This window comes from Antechinus flavipes, chromosome 3 (genome assembly GCF_016432865.1).
Source record: "Antechinus flavipes isolate AdamAnt ecotype Samford, QLD, Australia chromosome 3, AdamAnt_v2, whole genome shotgun sequence".
NCBI lineage: Eukaryota > Metazoa > Chordata > Mammalia > Dasyuromorphia > Dasyuridae > Antechinus > Antechinus flavipes.
In genome coordinates this window covers 572,805,541-572,829,382 of record NC_067400.1, presented here as the reverse complement: position 1 = coordinate 572,829,382, position 23,842 = coordinate 572,805,541, and the positions used below count along the sequence as shown (strand labels likewise).

At 35.6% G+C, this 23,842-nt stretch overlaps 1 protein-coding gene across 12 annotated transcripts in view; it reads right to left on the bottom strand.

Annotated features, from left to right (window-relative positions):
- Positions 1–23,842, bottom strand: part of PUM1 (pumilio RNA binding family member 1) — a 175,256-nt gene that overhangs the window by 74,122 nt on the left and 77,292 nt on the right. For 6 of the 12 annotated variants that reach the window (XM_051987982.1, XM_051987984.1, XM_051987985.1 and 3 more), the window contains exons 4-6: positions 15,389–15,497; positions 14,025–14,203; positions 1,445–1,611 (exon numbers count right to left, since the gene is read on the bottom strand). The exons of 2 other annotated variants lie outside the window; for them this stretch is intronic. In XM_051987982.1, the coding sequence (XP_051843942.1) occupies positions 1,445–1,611; positions 14,025–14,203; positions 15,389–15,497 (455 nt within the window). The remainder of the gene's footprint in view (positions 1–1,444; positions 1,612–14,024; positions 14,204–15,388; positions 15,498–23,842) is intronic. 4 more of the 12 variants (XM_051987989.1, XM_051987991.1, XM_051987983.1 and 1 more) reach the window with 3 other exon arrangements.

Sequence of the window (23,842 nt, the reverse complement as noted above, 5' to 3'; positions counted from 1 at the left end):
GTTAACATTAGCAACCGCCAGAATTTGTGGTGGAACGTCTTTGCCACAGTGGTTTGGGAGAACCACAGATTACTTCTGGGGTTTATAAACACATGCAAATCATCCTCTGAAATAACTTTTCACCTGAAAAAACATAATTACTATCAAGCTCCGCTCACTTTACAAAATGGGAGAGTATAACTCATAGCTTCCAAGAAAACATTTTACATATGCAAAGCTGGTAACATTAAAAAAATATATATTTAGAACTAAGTTTCTTTGGTTTTGATGGAGAATTTTTTTGTTTCATATGAAAACCCCAAATAAAGACCTTTGTAGATGTTACCTGACCATAATTCACAAATGCTCTTTTGACAAGAAACAACAGGTAAATTCAGAAGTATACTGCTGGCTTAGGAGAAATCACCCTCCCTAAGTTATGATAATATAGAACATTCAGAGAATCCTTTCCATTTTACAGTATGCTACAAAGATGCAAAAGAAATGTGTGAGATGTGCCAAACACATTTGAAACATAGAAGAATGTGATTTCAAAGCCAGCAGGTGGGAGGGGTTTGAATCTGAATATCCAACAATACCGTCCCACCATCACCAACAGAAATCCTGCAACTAATGAAAAGAGTTCCATTTCTCAGGGGAACAGGCCATGTCTTTCCCCTCAAAAAACATTGCCACGGGTACATGTTACATGAAATTATACTGGAAGGAAAGGGAACCCAGGATCTGATTTGCATGAATTCTGTGGTATTAATTTCTTCAAATGAAAGAACAATTTGATTTTTAAATATGAGCTATATAGATTAGATGTGGTATGCTATATGGTTGAGATGGATAGACCATTAGTAGTCTTTTAACAACAAATGTCATCAGTGTAGGTCAACATTAAATGTTTTAAAACTTAAATTCCCAATGACAAAAGGGGAAGGCAGCCCAGAAGTGTGCTGGAGGTCAAGAAGAAGCCAACCTGCGATTTAAAAACTCACACATGAATAAATGAGTTGAATGTATTGGAGGAGGTGGGGAGTTGGGGTGGGAATGGAGGAAAAGGGAGGGAGGGGAACAGAAACTACTGCAAATACTATCATTATGCTCATTTTCTATTCTTGCAGGGCTAAGACTACAAATAGGATGGAAGGGAATCATTATTTGACCAGGGCCAATCACTTAACCTGTCTCAGTTTCCTCATCTGTAAAATGGGAATACCTACTCATCAGGATCCACTCAAATAATGAAAAGTACAAAGCACTATATTATATGCCCCACCAACTCTTAGAAAACTAAGCTCTACCTGATGATTTACGAATATTCACACTTTCTGATCTTATGAAGCATGGCCTATGCTAGAGAGACACAACTCTATGGAATGCTACTTTCCAAAAATAAACAAGGAAAAACCCACAACCCCCATTCAAAATCAGAAGTGTAAAAAAAAAAAATACGAACCTAAAATCTTTGACGTCTGCATCAATCCCATTCTGTACTGGTAAACCATTGGTCTTGTCAATCACATCACCCTCCTCCTTCAAATCTCCTAGCTTATCTCCATCAAATGTACCCTTGTTCTTCTTTTCACCTTTGTCGTTTTCATCACTGTCTGCATCCCTTGGGCCCTGTTTAAAAAATAGCTTCAGCTTCACTAATTATCATCAATTAATATTTATTGGGCACCCATTGTCCACCCTACTATACTAAGCATTAATATAAAAAAATAAATAAATAAAACAAATAAAATTTAAAAAAAAAAAAAAAAAAAAAGGGAAATGGTCCGGTCCTTGTATATTTTACAATCCAATTAATGGACAATACAGAAACAAGCACAGCACACAAAATTGAGTTTGGGCCAAATGTGAAAGATGTATATGCATTTAACTAGGAAAAAAAAATTTCTATCATTGACTCTAGTAGTCAAAGAGTCAAAAATGGTCTTATCATTCCAAGTGACTCCCATCCTATTTCCTCTCCTTTTCTACCCAATGCCCACGCCATGCTATTAGGTCCTATCCCTCTCTTCCCAAGAAATGTTCTATTTGTAACATTAAAATTCTTGAGCTTTCTAACATAGGAATTCTAAAAGCACAAATAGGTTGCCTGGTCTATAAAAATGAAAATGTAGCCAACCTTTGGTCCAGTCTTTCCCCACTATTAATTTTCCTGGAATGATACCATTATTCCCTTTCCCAATCTGTTTAGCCCTGATTCCTAAGGTCTGATAGCCAACTCATTCATATCTCGGAGATGCTTCACCCTTGTGTCCCTCCCCCACCCTGAACATGCCCAGCAAACTTTCACCATCATCTCAATTCCAACCCCAAAAGCAGAACTCCTAATATCACGTACAACTAAAAGATCATTCCTAGAGTTTGATTAATTTTCAAAATATTTAATCAAATAATCATATAAAGAGAGCACTCAAGCCTGAAAAAAGCAGGAATATTCATATCATCGTTCTACTCCCTATTATCATGCAATAAATAGAACAAATGGAATACATAAAATCTTAACATAAACATGACCTCCTTCACCTCTTAAAGAGCTCAATCTATAAAGCTTCGAAATATAGTCCTGAAAGAGAAGGTATCAAAACTAATGTAGCTGCAAGCCTTGATTCCTATGAAAGTCCTCCACATAAGCCAAACTTTTCTTTCCAATTTCATAAACACCAACCAAACCAATGTAAAAGAAAAGTAAACTTCTCTCTACTCCCCATAAAAAAAGAAAAGCATAGACTGGAAAAGCAGATATTAAGAGTGAAACAAATGAAGCATACCGCATTGAGAAATGGATATGTAGGATTATTATGAAATTTGATATGCTTAGAGAACACTATCTAAGGGTAGGCAACCAGTTTTTATTAAGTGAGAGGGACCCAAACATACTGATATTCTGAGTGATTCTACAGATAAATTTAGATTACAGGGCTAAAATATGTCCCTGACTTCTGGGACAGAGCACATCAAGTGGGCCTATGAAAAGAAAGTTCACACACCCATGCCTATACTAGGCTCACATAACGTGGCTCAAGTGATCACTTCAAATCCAGGATACAGCAGGCATCCTATACCTATTTTAATAGGCCTCAGCCTCAAATTCTAAGTAAAGCAAGACTCATCTTGGTTTACCAGAAGGGATCTTGCTTCCTGTTCTGCATTAAACAATGCCTGAACCCCCTAATATTCCCTTCTCAGTTCTAATTGTCCGTGGACCTTTCTGCAGCATAGGGCATTATGAGCAAGATTCCCTCCTCTGGACCATCAAACAATATAATACATATAAAGTGCCTTGGAAAGCTTCAAGTACTATACAAATGCTAGTTACTAATATTACCATTGCTGTTGATATATTCTCTCTTCCCTTGGAAGCGAAGAAATTCTCCTGATTTTTTTTTCAATCTGAATACTCCTTGATCTCCTCTTGCCCCTTTCTCTTTTTCACTTTATCTGGATAATTACTAACTTCAAATATGTGGTTATTCTTCTGATAATATATGGCTGCCTACTAACTCCAAACAATCAAACTGTGGGTGTGATACAAGGAGATGGAGAAACTCATGATGAAGATAGTTCACAGGCTACATACATATTTAGCAATGACTACTGCAACAAGAAATAGTTTCAAACATATGTAAAAATGTACAGCTGGAAAGGGAAGCTAGTTATGAGGGAGGGTTAGGCACATCTGTAAATGCACATTTACAGCTGGAGATGGAGAGGGAAGGATAGGGAAGGAATTGGATAGAGGAACAGATGACAGACCAAGTCAATGATGTTCTGATAATCATGAAATGTGGAGGAAATAGCCATCAATGTATACTAGTACAACCCTCAATAGAGAAGTTATAGAAAGCCTGCTCAAGAATCACATGCTTTGAAAGAGTACAGATGAGTTTGATGGTATACTCATTGATAAGACCATGGGACTGAAGCATTAGGAGACATGGAGATGACTTGAAATTATCCACCTCAGAGCTTCTTTAGCATATGCAATTACCTGACAACTGTTTCCTTTTGGATGTCTTCTTGGCATCTCAAACTTATATGTACAAACTATTTTTTCACTCCCCACACCTCTCTTGACTTTCCTACTTTGAATGACAGCACCAATAGCCTCTCAGTCACCAAGTCTCAAAATCTCAAAGGGAAATTTTTCCTTGCCAAGTCCTTTTGGTTCAATTTCTGCAAGATTTCTCAAATCTAATCCTCCTTTCTACTCCCATTCCTCCAACTCTAGATTCAAGTCTTTATAGTTTATCTCAAGAATTAAGATAACATCCACCTAATTGAGTCTCTTTGTCCACCCTTCACACTATTTCTGTGATCATTTGCCACAGTAAGACCATGTGGTCTTGTTTTGAACCCAAAAAAACTTCAATGATTCCCCACTATAGAGGATAAACATTTAAGGCTTTCCATAATACTGCTCCAAATTACATCTCCAGTTTACTTTATGCAATAGATGAAGTACAATATGGGTATAGATGTACAGCTAAATGTGATCTTTGTACATGTCATACAATATATCCCCTCACAAACTTTATATTTCAAGCAAACTTGGAATCTAAACTAAATCAGTTTTCTATTTTAACTCTTTCTATTCTTTCTCACCTGTACTGATCTGCACAGAGGCTTAAAAAGCAAGCCTTCTTCAAGCTCTCTGCATGCAAAAAAAAAAAAAGTGTCTTCCTTCAAAGCTCTTCAGAAGCTAATTTTTTACAATACATCTTCCTTGCTCATGCCAAATCAATTGATTTCTCCCTCAAAGTTTTTCTATTTATTTTCTTATATTATTTTGTTGATCCTCCTTTTTTACTTTGATTCTATTTAAGCTCTGAATCAAACTAAAAAACACCATTTATAAAGTACCTAACATGTGTTAGCCACTGTACTAACTTTTTTAGTCGCATATATTGTATACCCCCACTGGAAAATAAAACTCTGTAAGAGCAGTCCTTGCAAGGACTGCTCTTCGTCTCTGTATCCCCAGAGCCGTACACATAATAGATGTTTAATCAAGTCTGTTGTGACTCCAACTGCATAGTTATTGCTTCCATGAAATGATCTGACCCAGAAAGATTAGATTCTAATGCTTTGACAGTAATAGCTAGATTCTCTGAAAAGAAAATTGCAGAACCTGTTATGTTTAGCTATTTATTCTCAATTCATACACAGAAATAAAGAAATATGCCTGACTGATATAAATGAAGAAAACATCAGAAATTGATTTTTAAATGGTCATAAAAATTTATTGACAAAATATGGTGAAGAAACGGCTGGAGTCTAAAGACAGCTGGTCAGGTGAACATGATTCACCAAGACTGGTCTATAAGGGGAAAGTTCAATTTGGAAATTCTCTCTGACTCAAAATGGCTGCCAGTGACTTATGAACTACATAAAGATTCCAAATGGAAAAAATTTCCTAAGAAAACAAGAATCCAGCAAGTGTTGACCTCATGCTGGTCAGTCCAAGAAAAACTGAAAGTGAAGATCACTCTCTTCTGAGGCAGTTCTAAAAGAGAATCTTCTAAACTTAAATTATTGAAAACTGTCCTAAATTGGATAAGGTTGCAAGGGTAGTGAGATGGTTTCAATGAAACATAATTCTGATTCGCAAAGCATGTCATAAAATGACCACTGAGATGACCTGAACTCTGGTACAAGAGCCTGACCAGTATTATGGAAACATCAAAACATCTGAATAAGAGAAAAGATCAAATGAACATCCAACTCCTGCTCCACATGAAGTAGTTGGAAGAACACCAATAGGAATAAGAAGGAAACAAAAATAGTTTAAAATGTCTGTCAAGGAGATCAGAAAACTGAATTCTCTACTTGTCATTGTACTGAGGGAACAGATGTTAAGATCACCAGAAGCCTAGTTAATTGTTGTTTGCCTGCAAGATAAGCCTAACTTGCTAATAAGCCTATTCTCCACTTGATCAGGTTCTAGATTCTCAATGATCCCCAGAAGAAAAAATAAAGTACAGAGCTATGGCAAGGTTTCCACAAAACACTACTCCCTAACTGATCATTTTAAATACTATTATGTTTACTTCTTTGAAGCACAAATTAGGGAGTCTTTTAACACAAAGGATGATTTGCTTATGAAGATAACTAATTGTCCCAAATCTGAAAGGAATAGCCCAGATAGCCCCCCAACCTCACAAGAATACCATTGCCACTAAGATAGAATGGGATACATGAAAGAATCTTTCTGAAGTAATGATGTGTAATTAAAGCAGGACAGATTTACAGGGAGCACTAGGTATATTCAATGAGTTGGAAAGAAGAGTATCCTCTCATTTTAATCCTAAACTCCTTTTCTGAAAACAAACTTATTCTGTTTTCTAATTGACATCATAAAGGTCACTATGGCCAGAACACACAATTTTCCATGGCTTCTTCCATTAAGTTTTCACAAGCTTATCATTAACTGGTAAATACCCAAAAGACAGATTATCCTTGAAAAGTCAGCAGCATGAAATTCCATTTAAAACAAAAATAAAAAAGATCTTTTAAAAATATAAAACTTTAGCATATGAATAAAGCAATTTTAAATTTAATACATAAAATTCAATTTTACTAAGTTATAGAGAATGTATTTCAATAAATCTGAAATAAGAAAATGGTAGATCAAAGCCCACAATAACAACAACAACAAAAAAAGGTAATTCCATTATTTATTAAGCTCATACAATAAAAGTATTATCACTGAAATACAAAATAAACATGCTTAAGGAGAAGCGTACAAAAGATGGCTACAGGAACATGAAAAATGAGACTTAAAAGAGAAAGGGCAAAGATGATAGACAAAGAAACTGTGAATATTCCAAGTGTTAAAAATAGAATGAGCAAAAAAGGGGCAACTGGACATAACTGTGGGAAAATGTATAGTATAATTTGACTGAAGCAGAGAATGCATGACAGGAGTTGATACTGCATTGCAGAGGGGATTCTCAATTCCAAAGTAAGAGGTGGAAACCTTGCCACATTTTAAACTTGCATTTCTTAATCCTTGGGATCTGGAGCAAATTTTCAAATAGTTCATGATTTGCATTTCTTCTTCTGAAAATTGTTTTACGCATTTCCTTGGACCATTTATTTACTGGAAAATGGCTATTATCCTTAAATATTTCAATTAACATTGCAAATCTGTGTATTTATATGTGTGTGTGTGTGTATGTATATACACACACACTTACATGAACAAATACACATATGCCTCTCTGTTTCTAAGATATTTAATTCAAAAAACTTCTACCAATCAACAAGGAAGTCAAAGACAGTACCATATACATCAGAATTCATATGAACTGATACAGACCAAAGTAAGAACATAGGAAAAGGACTACAACAAATAAACAAAAAGAAAAGGAAAATGTGAAATTATAAAGACCAAGTCTACTGATGATAAAAGATAAGGAAACGCATTTCCCTCTCTGGGAGAAGGTTTAGGGGGAGATTAGATGGGAACAACTGGAACTCTATATATGCTATTAGACATGTGCACTGTACCAATTACTATTAAGTAACATTTTTTCCCTCTGTTATAAAGAAAGGATCATTGGAGAAATAACTGTGATAAAAGCAATTCATTAATATAACTCTTAAAAATTTATCTTGAGGCTAGTCCAATGAAGAGAAACAAGTGGCTAAGGGAAGTCTACCAGTTAAGTTATTCTATTTAATAATCCAAGTAAGCAGTAACAGGGGTCTGGCTATATGAGAAACCATAAGAAAAATCCTGAATTAGTAGATATTGAGCACTGTGCTAGGTATTAAAGCAGATGAAAAGACATTTAAGAAATGGGCCCAGTGTGGAACTCTGGCAGTGAGCAACTCAGGGGCAGTTCAAAGATACAAGGGTAGGAAGTGGAATAGAAGAGGTACAAAGGATAAATTCTGTGATCTCAAGAATGGTTAATTAGGTACTGGTGGTATCATAACAAGTATCTGATTTTTATTTATTATTGCTACATTTTCTTCCCTTATCATTCTAGACATGAACCTAAAACCTCCAACAACAAAATTTTAAAGAAGGGAAAACGTTAAAAAAAAAAAAATACACACAGGAAAACTTTTTTTCTTACAACTTCAATAGACCTACAGATGAAAATTTAAATTTCTATTCCTTTAGAGCTTTATATCACAATCTTATTTTAGCAAAATATGAATCTATGACTACTAAGCCAAATGATTACTTCACCACCTCTAAACAAGCCCATAAATAATTATATTGATTCCACACCCACTATGGTCCCCACCTGAATCAAGAAGAAATTTTAGGGATTTTTGTGATGGCAGAAAAAGAAGGGAGCAGGAAGGAAGGAACAGAGAGAAAGAAAACAAGTTTCTTCACGGTTTATAGAGAAAAAGATTTTGCATCTGAGTGGAATTTAAAACTCCACAATGAAAATTAAATGATTCAGACTTCTTGATGTTGATCAACTTTTTTAAAAGCTCCATGTAAGTAGAGATTTTTTTTTCAGGTTTAATCCACATAAGAATTCTTTATTAACCAATCATGCAAGTAATATGAAGACCAAAACAATGAAAGTAGGCAAAACTCACTAAGGCATAGCCACTTTTTCAGCAATACCTAGCAACAAATATGTTCCCTAGAGACCAACGAGAGAAAAGAAGGACCCACATGTACAAAAGCAGTCATGGCAGCAATTCTGTAGGGCCGATAACTAGAAACAAGGTCCATCATTTGGGGAATGGAAAAATAAACTGTTACATGAATGGCATGGAATGTTATGAGAAATTCATATGAAAAATTTAAAGAAATTAAGGAAGACATGAAATAAACAGATCCAGAAGAGAAAATTTATAGGATAATCAGAATAATGTAATGGAAAACAACTCTGAAAGAAAGCCAGTCAATACAGTGACCAGTTGTGTCTTAAAAAGACTGCTGATGAAGTGTATTTCCTACTTCGGAATAGAAATGGTAGATTAGATATATAGAAGAGACAGATATGTTCAGACATGGCCAATGAATTGATTTGCTTCGCATGCTTTATTAATTTGTTAAGGAGAAGGCTTCTTATTCCCTTTGCACCTGCTCACTGAAAGTTAGTAGAAAACAACACATATGTAAAAAAATTTTTAAAGGTTTTTTTTTTTTTTAAAGAGGAGGAGAATTAAGGGGGAAAGGCCTATAAAAGAAAAAGTTTGGAAGAGAACATGTACAAAAAGGGAAATTATCTCTTTAGATTTAATATATATTTTATTATTAAATAAATCCTGCACAATAGGTCTTTTCACATACAATCCTCTTTTTAACTCTGTGATCTTCATAACAAAAAGTAAAAATTAATTTAAAAAAAAAAAAAAAAAACAGGAGACCTGATTGACAAATAGCATTTGATAACAATCCAGACAATGGAGACCAACCTGTAACAAAGTTCTGATAAAAAGGAATAGAAGCCAAATGAAAAAAGAGAAATGTTTCTATAACCTGAATATATAGCTAATTGAAGGCAAAAGATGGGGGAGGGAGAGTGTTAGAGAAAGATATATTTTTTTAAATTTCTAGCAACAAATTAAGACATTCTTTAGATAAAAGATTGAGCATTTTCTTGAGCAACATGAACATCTACTGAAAGAAATGTGCTTATTTCTTTTGGAGGAGTAGAGACGATCAGAAATCCACTTAGAAAAGATATGAATGCTTTGGGATTAGCAACAATGTTTCAGGATTTCATCCCTGTGTTCTCAGAGATGGTATAAAATTTGTTAGAGTATTCACTTTGCTCTAAGGTATGACCTTGTGGGTACACTTTCTACAATCACAAAATCATGATTTCTCTGCAACTTAGTAGCCAACTCTCCAGAACTGCTGTGGCTAAAAACTTCATAAAATTCATGATCTAGCCACCAACCAAGAATCTAGTTTATCACTCAGTCCACACACAAAGATCTACGGGGGGCCAGGGGAGAATCCTATCCTGGGCCTACTATGATATATTAGAGGAAATAAGAGAAAACTAAGTGATGAGAATAGAACCACAATAATAACTACAAAAAGAAAAAAAGGTTTAATTACCAAATGACAGCTGACCCAGGTGAAATACATTGACCATTCTTCATCCCAGAGGAAAAGATTAATACACATTTCCCTTCTTTCAATAGCAAGGTAGGGAAGTACAGAAAAGGAATCAACTGCAATCTGAGTGTGTCTGCCTTAATTCTCTTTTCTGCAGCAGTAGGCCTCAGGAAAAAGAATGGCATATTGAGAAGGAAATTCGAAAAAACCCAAAAGGCACCAATACATTTTTTGAAAACTAAATTAGTGCGGGCCTATTTGGCCCAGAATGATGCTCAGAAAGTTTTGTGGGCTCCACCTCCGGGCATTGCTGAGATCCAAAGATGTAGATTTTGTAGTAGTGTCTACTTGAAATGGGAATTTGTCTCATTTGGGGAGGATTGCTTTGTCAGCCTGAAGGAAACCCTGCCAAAACAAATATGGATCAACAAGAAGATGGCCTTAGGGGGAGGACATGGCTCAGTGGATAGAGCACCAGCCTTGAAGTCAAGAGGACCTGAGTTCAAATCCAGCCTCAGACACTTAACAATTCCTGGTTGTGTGACCATGGGCAAGTCACTTAACCCCAACTGCCTCAGCAAAAAGCAGTGGGTAGAGCAAAAAAAAAAAAAAAAAAAAGAAGAGGAGAAACAAGAAGATGGCCTGGTATTTTCTTAGAGAGTTGGACTCTCTCATCTCACCATAGACAATACTGTTCGCATCCTTAAATCTGGGGCTAGTGAAAGGTAAGTGAAGAATTCCTAACTGAGTTCTTAAAGAATTTAAATAACCAAACTGATTTTTCACTGTGAGTAAAAAGAGTTTACTTTTGAGTCTCTTCAAGCCTGGGGAAACCTGTAGTAGATAAAAGTCAAACAATATTATCAGAGACGATTACTGGAAATTCTGAGGATCAAAAAATGACAGGGGCACTGGAAAGGGAGGAAAGGGGTGAAGGAACCAGATGCCTCAAATTACAAAAGTAACTTAAATACTGATGATCTGTGACTGAGGTGACAATTTCTGCTACAAAATGAAAGAGCTATCAGTCTTCAAAAACTTAGCTACCGTCCTAAACAATAGATGACAAAGGAAAATGGGGAAGACATTTTGGAAAAGTCTTCTAGCAAACTCTAGCAGTTTGGGTTTCTCTGGGTGATCTTTTCATATTTTGAAAAGAGCCCATGTTCCCAAGCTTAGACAAAACAAGGATTCAAAACTAAAAGGACACTTTTTCAATAAACACATAGAACCTTACTTTCATTAGGAAGTGCACAGGTAAAACAACACAAGAAGATTCAAATACATCTTGGTTCAAACCTGGTTTATGGCTTCTATAAGTCACTTCATGTTGACACTTTCAGGTTATCTATTCAGCTGTCACCTGGCCTTCTTTGGTTACAGACATTAAAATAATCACTAAGTTCAGATAATGCAACTGAGAATTTTAATACCACTGTCTTAAAAATATAAGAGTCCAACCAACATGTGACAGAAATTGATTTTTTTCTTCGGTGCTTACAACAAGGTAATGAAACAAAAGGAACAGTTTTGCATTCCCGTTTAGTTCACATGATGGTTTATTGTGATGTTTTGAAAGGTCGACTTTATGTAATCTTAGCCATTTATTTGATTCCTTCTTCCTCTTCATTCTTCTGTCTCTTACGATTTCACAGCAACCCAGTCATGTGTCCTCGGATGAATAGAACATATCCAGGACACGGGAAGTCTATCTCACATAAATTTATGACTAGAACCTTACAATTTGTACTCCCAGTGACCCAGGTTCTAATCTGAACTTACTCTTTGATAACTCTGATTTTTGTGCTTTAAAAAAAGAAAGAAAGAAAGAAAAGTAACCTGGGACTAAATTATTTTAGGGTGCTCGTTGGCAGTGGTGGCTTCTTTAGGGATGTGTATGGGAAAATAAACTTTAGCATGCTAAAAAGGCAGATAAACTGGGTGTTAAAACCTAGATTTAAAAGTGATGTGGAAACTTGAGCTCCTAAGAAAAAACTGAAGTTTGGGGAACAAGAAAAATGTAATGGGGTAGAGTTGACAGATTAAGCCAAGGAGCAATGTTCACATTAATAAGTATAGAGAAAAACAAAGGAAGGGGAGAACAAAAGAGAAAATTAAAAAGAAAAAAATAATGGAGGCAGTGGAAGGTACTGAAGAGAAAGAGGAAGACAGGGAGGAGAGAGGGAAGGAGAAAAAAAGGAGAAAATAAGGAAGGGGCATCCATTTTTCCTATGGAATAAACAAGAAAAAATTGAATTAAGGCCAATCATATTAGTTCAAGTCCAGCCAAAAAGGGCAAGCGCAGTTCTCAACAGAGAACTGCTTTGCTACACTGCAGAATGAACATGACCCAAATCATCTGAAGGCCTAAAGACCCAGAGAATATAAGTTCCCAAAAAGACCCATGTTCAATTTATATCCAACTTCTAGCTCTGGGACAGGATGGAATTCAAACCAGACACTGGAATTGATGAAATACACTTCAGTAATTCTTCAAGTCAGTCTTTAGAGTGAGACAACCACAAGAATGTGACAGTTTTATATGAAGTACCAATTATGACATATCTTTCCGAAAGAATAAAGATGCTCTAGACAGGATTCCCAGTTACCTTAAACCAGACTTGTTTCTCTTGTGCTAATCAGTTTTAATTTATTAAGTATCTGTTATAAATACACCTGAACTACAAGAAGCTTCTAAGAAAGAAAAACATAGTTTCTGTCCTAGACAACTAATATATACAACTACTACCATATAATCATTAGGACAGACAAACACAACAAAAAACAGGAATAAGAGGGAGACAGTGAAGAAAGATTAAAAGTTAGGGAGGAAAGATTCCCTAGAGATTGGTATCAGATACTCTTGAAAGATAGTAAAAAAGAAAAGAAACCTTAAGATGAGAATGTTGATTGGATCAGAAACCAGTACAGCAAATGTTCTATGAAAGAAAATTGTTATTATATGGCTTTGAAGCAGCCACTGATGGAGGAGGTAACAAATCAATCTGGCACTCGACCTACCCTACAATGGAGAACAAAAGATCATGATCTAAAAATGAAATGAAACAAATATAGAAGGTAAGGAGTGGCAAAGAGAATACCAAATAGTAAAAATTTTTTCAACTTAAGATTTCAAATTTATTTGCATATTTTGATAATTAGCACAGAGAAAAATATCTGAAGGTGCTTAGAGAAAATGATCTCGAATAGATTAGAAGAACCACTGAAAGCAAAGAGGCTGAAAAGAAGGATTTTCAGCAATCGAGGTAAGTTCACAGAAGTCAGGATTTAAACAAGATTATGAGAATAAAGAGAAAAGAATGAACCTGAAAAAGACCAGGGTTCTAAATTATCATGAGCCCCTTTGGCAGTCTGGGTAAAGTCTATGGACTCCTTCTTAGAATCATGTTTCTATAACTGAAGGAAATATTCAATTGCAAGTAGAGACAAGTGAAAATAAAGGTGTCATTGTTTCCCATTAAGTCTACAGAACTCCCTGATAAAAACCAAGACTGAGTAGGACCTTGTTACAGAGTGTAAGTGGCAAAGGGAAGGGAAAAATCAAAGGCAAGCACCCCCACCCCTAGCCAAGAATCAGAAGAATGTGCCTAATGGGATTCATATTTTAGTTCCTCAGGTTTGAAAAATTAAAAATCTTCTTCAAAGGTTCTCTATTGATGACCCACTCTTTTTTTTTTTTTAAATGGAAAACAATGTGGCCTGGGATTAATTGAAGGAATTGAGAAGTGGGGGTTCCAGTTCTGACTGAATTGTTGGCTATATGACCCAAAGAAATAATTTTAACTTTTTAAAAAATGGTATGTTTCCTAGTATTCTGCTGAGGTTTAAGAACAATTACTGTTCTCTAGGTATCACACTATCATCATTATGTACAGCATAGGTAACTAAAACAAGCACATTTTGCTTTTAAAAAAAAGAGAGAGAGGCATAAGAGCAAGGTTCTAAAAAACCAACTTACAAATCCTCCTTTTCTTAAACAGGAATCACCAGGGGATGAACTCAATACATATTCCACCATGCTAACTCCTAGTCCTCCACTCTCCGACCGTGGGGACAATACAGAATTGACCTCACTGTTCACATGGAAACTCTGACCAGGTCTTCTCTGCACCATGATGGGCTGGGAAACTGAATGATCTACAAAAAAGGATACACAAACATAATAGAGTACAACTTGGAAGTTCCAAAAAATTAAGAGCGATGTCTAGTGCACAAGTCGACGAGTGACTTGGAATCCAGATGGTCAATTTAGCCAAATGCCACCTCCCTCCCTCTCTGTCTGTCCCTTGAGAAGGTTTTCTACATAACGTGAGAATACCATAATACCGTATTCATCCACCACCAATAATAAACTTTTGCAGACAAATTTATGTTATGAACCTGGGAAATGTGTTTAATTTTACTATTACAAAAGGAAAAGGCTAAGTTTTAAAAATAAAATGAAAAGTTAAAAAGATAATCATTCCAGCAGCTTTCAAACAAAATACAATTTAAACTTTCTAATACCTAAACTTGGTCAATGAGCTTTTGTTATAATAGGCCATAACAGGTTCAGTTCTGCATGCATTATGGGGATTTTCTATACATTCTCTGGCTAATGGTTAGGATCTTTTTGCTATTTTCATTACACCTGCTTTAAAAAAAAAAAAAAAACAGCCTACATGTCCCATGGCTGCATTAGCCCACTATCAAAGTGCTGGAAAGTGCCTATTATGAATGGTATATTAATAAATATCAATGAGACATCAAGCAAAAAACTGAGACACTGGCTTTGTCTTTTCCCACCTATTTATAAATTTGGACCTATATTTCAAAGAAGTGAATTGCTTTCTACAAAAAAGTAGAATACCCCCAATTTAAACTGTTTCTTACAATGTGTTAGGCTACATTACATCATCAAATATGGTCATGATAAGAATTGTCAAAGGATCGCTAGAATAATAACCAAGCCATCCTGATGACTTAATGCAAAGTATATCCTATCAATTTAGGGGGCAGAAAGGAGTGGGAGGTGGGGGTGGCAGGAATAATATTATAGGACATGTGCTTATTTTAAATTAATGTACTACAACCATAAATGTTGCCCCCCAAAGCTTTATTTCACTCTAGTTAATAATAAAAGTTAAAAAAATTTAAATAACTTTGTGTTGCATGTTTTTAATAACTTGTATTCTACCCAGTCCTTAATGGTAATAAAACCAAAGGAAGAGAATTAAGTTTGACATGCTCATGACACATGTAAAATCCATGACTTGCCAAATGCTGAGAAAGGGAGCCCTAAAACAGGCATAAATTACAGTGCAGGTGCTCAGTCTAGATTACCTGATGTTCCCCAGGCACTGTCCCGCCATTGATCACCCAGGAATATTCCTTTTGGTCCATCTTTGCTGGAATCATCTGTTTCCCAAAACTTTTTACCTGGCAAGAGCTGCTGCAAATTAAAAATAATAAATGCTTTGAACGAATTCAGAAAGGTTAAAAAAAAAAAAAAAAAAAAACATAGTAGTCAACACTTTTATTAGACAAAAGTACTGAAGATGCCCTGAAGAGTACAACCTACATTCAGAGCACTGGTATAGATATGTAAGGGGAAAAAACATAGAATGACTAAGACCAAAGGGAAGGGAAAACAGACATATACATACACCATCAGAAGGATGGGTTTCATTCCATTTCACTAATGTCCATATGTGTAATAAAAGACTGATTTGCTACTAAAACAACTGTTCAAATGGCAATAATTACTGAAAGAGTATCCGCTTTTAAAACCTTGACAACCGATCACCGATGGAGGTTATTCAAATTATGACATTAATGCAATTTCTAGAGGAAAGTTTCCCTTTTTTGCTTAAGTGAATGGAAGATCTAAACCAAATTTCAACACAACAAACTAAGGCCATAGCATTCATAATTACAAGATACTTAGATATACAACTAAACTTAATATTTCCATTACTTAAATGTAAATGTGAGTAATCAACATGGAAAAAGATGCAAGTCACAATTCATCTAAGTCTCTCTCTCAATTGTCCCCCCATTCTTCATGGCTCCAGCTCTTAAGTCTTTCAAAAATTATCCACAGAGGATCTTCCCAAAATAATGGAAGAATTTCCTCCAGTACTTCTCAAAAGATCAATGAAATAAATAGGGTTCACTTGCTCTTGCTTTACGAAAGGCTCTACAAATTATTAAGGCATTAGACATTTGGATGAAGAAAAGAAGCAAGGGAATAGGATAGTAGAGTCAATATATCTGTCCTAGGATCTCAGCTGGTTCAGCCAAAAGTAGCCCTGAGAACATTTTGTCTGCTTAGTCTTTAAATCTGTAAGACTTTTCTTTGATACATTTATTTGATGACAATTTTGCCACAGGATATGAATATTACTATTGAAGGGAAGAAGCTATTTATCTTAATTATAATTAAATACATTTATATAAAGGTGTTCCAATTAGAGAATTATTGTATCAGCTTTGTTTTTACACCATTTCAAACCAAAAAGATAAATATCTTTAAAGCCAAAAGACAAAATTTGCGATGAAAGTGCTAATGACTTAACAAGGAAGTAAAATTATACTAACTAATCCTCTAAATTCTAATTTCTGTTCCCTGATTCTACTAAAATCCTATCATTCTAAGTTATATTTTAATTCTAGCTGCTACTCAAAAATAGAGAGAGAAAGTTCAACCACTGCATTTGATCATGGAAAAAGTTCATGACTGAATCTGATATGCAAGATTCTACAAAATCAAAAAGCAAAAGTTATTTTCTCATGCTTTACCCCATTCTGCAATGAGCAGCAAAAGCTTAATTTATTATGCTGCAATTCATTACAAAATGATGGAAGTAAAGTCACTAGGTAATTTTTAATTACCAATGGTTGTTCCACACCTTTAATTCTAGATTTTTTTAATGTAATTTTTTCAAGAAGATAAAAATATATAATTAAATATTAATATAGATATAGGTACACTTAAGTTTATATCCCTATATCCATGCAGACACAAGATCACTCAAGCATGCATTTGTACTGGGACCAAAATTCACAGACATTTACATATAATGACTCAACATTTTTGATCCACTTCTAACTCAATAAGTTTGCAGGCAGACTGGCTCTGCTTAATAAAGTTATTAGACTTCTCTGTGAAAGAGAACCAATGAAGACAAAGATGTTCTTCATAGAGGAAGATGGCACAGAAGAGCAGTGCCAGCTAGAAGAGTGGGGCCTCTTTGTGAAGAGGCTCAGTCATCAGTGCTCCCGGGTATAGATACCTTTTGGATACAAGAAGAAATGAACTATGGGAAACCCATGCTAAAGGAATCTGCCAGACCAGTCAAGCTTAATGTGATTTAGAGCTGGAACACATTAGAGAAGAGGTGAGTGACTTAGCCACAGTCACACAGAGGTAGTAATTAGTAGAATCAATAATCATCCTCGGGTAGGGGTTCACAATGTTTCTCAGAAATTTATAAATAACTTTTCTTTCTCAATTGATGTCATCCTTTCATACAAATCTGTGGACTTTTTTTTCAACTATTTATTCAAACATAAAAAGGAGACATTCCTTTTTGGATGCAATTCATGATGAAAAAGAAAAACCAACTCAAAAGGAATTTTTTTACATTTATCCCTCTACTTGCTTAGATGTCCCCGACATTACAAGACTTTCTTCAACAAACAGCTCACGAAAGAAAGAAAGAAAGAAAGAAAGAAAGAAAGAAAGAAAGAAAGAAAGAAAGAAAGAAAGAAAGAAAGAAAGAAAGAAAGAAGAAACAAAGAAACAAACAAAGAAACAAAGAAACAAAGAAACAAAGAAACAAAGAAACAAAGAAACAAAGAAACAAAGAAATCAAAAACCTAACGCATAGGGAACAGTTTACCCATCAGTGGTCAAACTACTGAATCCAGTTAGGTTCCCTTGATTGGAGTCAGTGATCTTCCAGCTTTAAGTACACCAGCCATGTCACTGGCTGAGTAAAGCAAAACCTGCTATGAACCACCAGCAAGTCTGCTTCAAGAAGGGGATTGCACTGAAACAGTCAATTTACACAAGTCCAAAATGATAATTCCTTTTTTACTTTTTCTCCTGCTTACAAACAATTGAAAAGCAAATCCAGCAGATATCGAAGGCAAAAATGCCCAATGCTGCCCCATACTACATGCAAATAGAAGCATCCACAAAATTAACGCAAGGTAATAGGGGAAGGCAGAAGAGAAACTGAGGCAGCCAAAGGCTTTAAAAAGAAATGATATCTCAGCTGAGTTTTGAAAGAACAAAGGATTTCTGAGGTCCAAGTGAGAAACAAATTAATTCTAGGCCTAAGGAAAGGAAAGGGAAGCAAAGAGGGAGTTTGGCTGTGCTGTTAAGGGCTGGAGGTGGGGGGGTGGGGGTGGGGGGGGGGGGAGGAGAAATGCTGTGAGGAAGCAGGAAAAGTAATGTGCAGCCAGCATGTGAATTAATAGGGCTATCCAAACACAAGAGCATCACAGAACAGCCAAATGACAAGAGATCTCACAAATCCCAATGCTAAAAATGAATTTCCCAAAGGTCACTTTTGGCCACCTAGCTAAGGATAATCCTGGGATAATCTCCAAACAGGCCAAATTTGTTTTCAGCTCTCTCCTAATACTCTGTCCAGGAGAACTCAGACTACCTCTAAAAGCAAAGTCTACAGCCCTAATCAGACAGCAATCTATAATCCAAAAGCTTTCTTCACTCTTTTTTCCCTTTGTGAAGAACAGGATAAACACTTGTTACTATTAATTACAGTTATTAATACGATTTAGTACAACGGTTTAGTAAAATAGGTCCTTAATAATACTTGTTGATTGATTTTATCACTCTCAGATCAAGCATTTACATTTCACCTTTTTACACTTTGGGAAAGAATGGGATGAGAACAATGACCAGGAGAGTGCAAAGTCCACAAATAAGAGACACAGGGAGGTTGAAGGGACTGTTCAGTGTCACTAAAATCCCTAATAACTACAGCATTACTATTATCACTTTAAGGTTTTCAATTAATATCTGATTGTACCTCACAATCACATATGAGGTAGGTGCAAGGTGCAGTTACTATTCCCATTTTATAAAATGATGAGGAAATTGAGACAGAGGTGAAGTATCCTGGCCCAGGTCAGGCAGCAAGTGTCTGAAGCTGGTTTTGAACCTGCTCCTTCTGACTGCAGATCCAGAATCTCTCCATTGTAGACCTATCTGCCTCCATAAACAACTACTCTAAAGAAAGCTCAATCCTGGTCACAGACAATAGACTACAATGTCATTGAGAAGATCATTACATTTAGTACAAGAAAATGCTGGATTTGGAGTTGCTGGACCCACATGAATATCCTGATCACGACGCTCCCTGCTTGGCTTTGGAGAGACTCTCATTCAGATGTTTCAGTCATATCTGCCTGACTCTCTGTGAGCCCATTTGGGGTTTTCTTGGCAGAGATTCTGGAACTGTTTGCCATTTCCTTTTCCATCTCATGGTACAGATGAAGAGCAGTGGCAAACAGGCTGATGTGACTTGCCCGGGTTACCCTGCCAAGTAAGAAAAGGAGTCTTCCTGATTTCAGGCCCAGTACTCTGCCCACTGAGCCCCTAGCTGTCTTGGGAGAAGTGACTCTATCTCTATTTGCCTCAGTGTCTTCACCTATAAGATGAAAGGGGTAAGTCAGAAGAGTTCTAGGCCACACAGGAATCAAGGGAACAATGATATGCTAATAAGGATCAAATAAATAGCAATTGAGGGAAAGGAGAGAAAGACTCACAAAGGAGATTTAGATAGAAAAAAAATGAAGAATGAAGATAATAAAAGTAAAAGAAAGTAGGAGAAAATCTTAAAATATATGAAGAGTACTATTTCACTGAAGGAAAACTCACACAAAAAGATAACCAAAGACACAGAATACATTCATGTTAGGCGATGCAGAAAGGGGAAAAAAGGAGAATAACAAATCAAGGAAAGCAGCAAAAAGCTCCTATGTGATGGAAATCTTACTAATTCAGGCACTTTCAACACCAAAGTACTGTTTTTTTTCTTTCCCAAAGTGTCTCCACATTTCTCATTTACATTAATTTCCTAAAATCTAGGATTCCCAACTTAACAGATAAATGTGGTATTTTATTATAATCAAAAGAGTTCTTTAGGAATCTGCTTTCTAGCAATACTTCCTCTGCCATTTCTAAGATGTGGCTGCCAAGCTCTATTAGAGATATTCCTGAACTTGGAAAACGGAGTTCTATGGAGTCCCACTTCACATTCTTCAATTTTCTTTATGTTGAACTGCCTTTCTACATTAAAATATGGTTGATTAAAAATGAAAGCATGGCTGATTTTCCTTCAAAATAAAATAGGCTCATTGGCACTGGCAGATGGAACATTTTCTGCTGTCGGCCACTGCTATTAAATGAGATGTTGTCAAAGTGCTTTGGGCAAACCCAGTGTCAGTTACTATGGAGGTTTATGAAATGCTTCAGATCCATTATTACATGTGAGCCTCGAAGCCTTGTCACAACCATATCATCTTCATACAGATTTATTATATGAAGGAAAAATTGCACAATTGAAAGAGAATTGGATTTAAAGCCAAGGGAGCTCCCAAAAAAGATCAGAGCAATAACAATATATACCATACTATTTAGAGAAGTTCTTTTTATGATGGCAAAAGGGGAGTCCCCAACATTTGTGGAATGAACAAGTTGTGCTAAGTGTATGGGATAATGGATGATTGCGCAAAATAATGCAAAAACAACCAAGATATCATTGGAAAAAAAAAAGTTAAATTAAAAAAATAAATAAATAAACTCAAAGGATCTGCTCTGGGTTCAAGTTTTGATTTTTCAAGATTTCTCATTTATAAAACAACACTGAACAAGATAACCCCCTAATTTCCTTCCAATAATCACTTTACACATAAGAAACTAATTTCTCAGGAAAGCTAAATGACTTACAGACATTTTCCAAGAAACAAAGAATATAAACAGGCAGGTTTCAAAGGAAGAAAATACAAGCTACCATCAACATGAAAGTCCCATCGAAATCATCAATAAGAGAATAAGAGTGAAAACAACTTTGAAGCTTCACTTTAAAGGCAAAGATGACCAAAAAAGGCAAATATTGTAAACACTGGAGATAATACAAAAAGACAGACATGCAAAAACATTCTGGTAGTACTGCTGATTGGTACAACCATTCTGGAAAACAATTTCAGTTATACTTTTTAAAATGTTCACAAAACTAAACATACCCTTTAATCCAAATCTATTAGTGGGCATTGACTTGAAGCAGATGAGAGATAGAGAGCTAGATAGTTAAAAAAAAAAAAAAAAAGTATATATGTATAGTATTAATATATAGAACAACAAAGTACGGGGGGAAAAAAACACCCCACAACTGAAAAATGGCTGAACAAACTCAGGCACATGACTAGTGCTAAAAGTAAAAAAGAACACAATAAATTAATACTCTTCCCCAAGTTTTCCTAAACTGGAATACAGTAAGCAGAACCAAGAGAACAATTTACATGGTGACCAAAAAAAAAAGGAAAGAAAGTTAGATAGCATCAACACGAATTTTTTAAGGCAAAAAAGAGATTTCCCTGTAGTCACAGGGCTAGATCCACATTTAAATGTCTTATCACTCCAAGTCTATCTCCCTTCTTTAAACTATACCCACACTAAGTGAGCACAAAAATAGATTGCAGATGCTTTTGATACAAACCTTGTATAATTGCCTAAGTAATATTTATAACTGTGTGAGATGCAATGCTAGACCCCCTTACCCAAATTGACTACTCAGAAGCATCTTCAGATACAAACTGGAAGCACTTATTCGGTCCTTGCAAGGAGAAGTCCAAGCATACCAGGTGAGCAGACCAAAGCTTTCGGCTCCCATCTCCCAGCATGGCACGCATGGCCTCGCAAGCCGGAAATAGTGAATTTGATGAAATAGCAAAAGGCGCGGGTTCATTGGATGTACTGAAAAGGAAGTAACTATTGACCAATGGTCAGCAATGCTGTCTACTTCCTGTGGGTCACGTAACTTCCTGAACCTCAGAGCTAGGGTCTGACCTTTTCTGCGCTACAGTCCTCTGAGAATAGGGATCATGTGACTTCCTGCAACTTAGGCCTAGGGGGTCTGGTCTTTCCTGCCTTCCAGACTTCTGAGAATAGGGACCATGTGACTTCCTGAAACTTGGGCCTAGTGTCTGACCCACTCCATTTCACAGACTTTTTGAGAAATCTTCACCTGGTCCCATTCATAACCACTCTTAATTATTTATAGTCTAACTTAGTTAGCACTTTTCAGTCTCTTGGTTAATCTTCACAAGAAGCTAAAGAAAGACCTGTGGGTCACTCAGCTCTAATTACCCCACTTTCTCAAACCCTCATTTATACTGAAAGCTTGGCACTTAGTACAAGATTATGTCAAGTATTGAGCATCCTTATATAACAACTACCAGTATTATAATCTATGTTTCCTTAAAAGCAAAAGCATAATATAAAATACAATGAAGTTGGGGACCAAAATAATCTGTCAACTAAAAAGCAACTCATAAAACCAGAAAATATTCATTTCTTAACAGATTTACACAATAGGAAACCATATTATTTCCCCCAGATATGAGATACAATGCTTGAAAGTGCACAGATCAAGGAAATGACAGGATAAAACAAAGGCCTAGGGTGTAGTCTTGGAAGAAGAACCTGAAGATAAAGTCATGAAAAACAAATTATAAAAGAAACTGAAAAGCCTGACAGCCAGATGAGAATGAACCTCAGTGGAGGAGTTTGTACCTTTCTCCATAGACAAAATGGAGTCGAATACTCTGAAAGAAACAGTGGAAACAACATGAAAATTCTGAACTTCAGTTACAGTACCATACAGGACTTCTAGGCACCATATTTCTAACATTATAAATCCAAAAATCTTTAGACTATTCTTTCAAAAATTTCTCCATTAAATTAGAAGTAAACTATTTTGAAAAGCTAGTTTTCAGTGAATTACAGAAGCTTCCAAGCATAAATCATAGACTTTATCTCATTTCTTCAACATTATTCCACTATGAGGAGTTTTAGACATGGTTTTTAAATGATGGAATTTTCAAATTAAGTGACTATAAAATGTTTATATCCATTGATCCTTAGATTCCATTATTAGGTTTCTCTCCAAGGAGGTTACTAGTAAGAAGTCCAAATGCATAATAAAATATTTCTAACAGCACTTTTTTGGTTAGCAAACACTTAAAAACAAAGTAGATGCTTGCTGATTAAGGAATAATTACAGTGCATTAAGGTGTTATAATATTGCTGTAATATAAAAAATTAACATGATGAATTAAGAGATGCCTAGATAGATCTACACAAATTGATCCAGAGTAAAGTAAGCAAAGTCATAAAAACAACATACAATTTAAATGGAAAGAATTTTTTAAAAAATCGAAAGTGAATGCTGCAAAATCATAACAAATAAGCATGGCTCAAAGAAGAGGAGATGAGCAAACACCGCTACTTCACTCCTCTGCAAAGATGGTAAGTATAAAAGAGATGTGATATACAGTGTATTGATAAAGTTATGTTGATTTTTTCCCTTCTTTTTTCCATGCTTTGAAAAAATATTACACTTCATAAGGAATGGCTTTCTGAGTAGGAAAGAGTGCTGGGGAAAATTATGGTAACCTAAAAAAAAATATATGTATATATAGATCTTTCCAGTTACATTTTATTTGTGCTAACATTATAATCAACATTTAGAAGGTCTATAA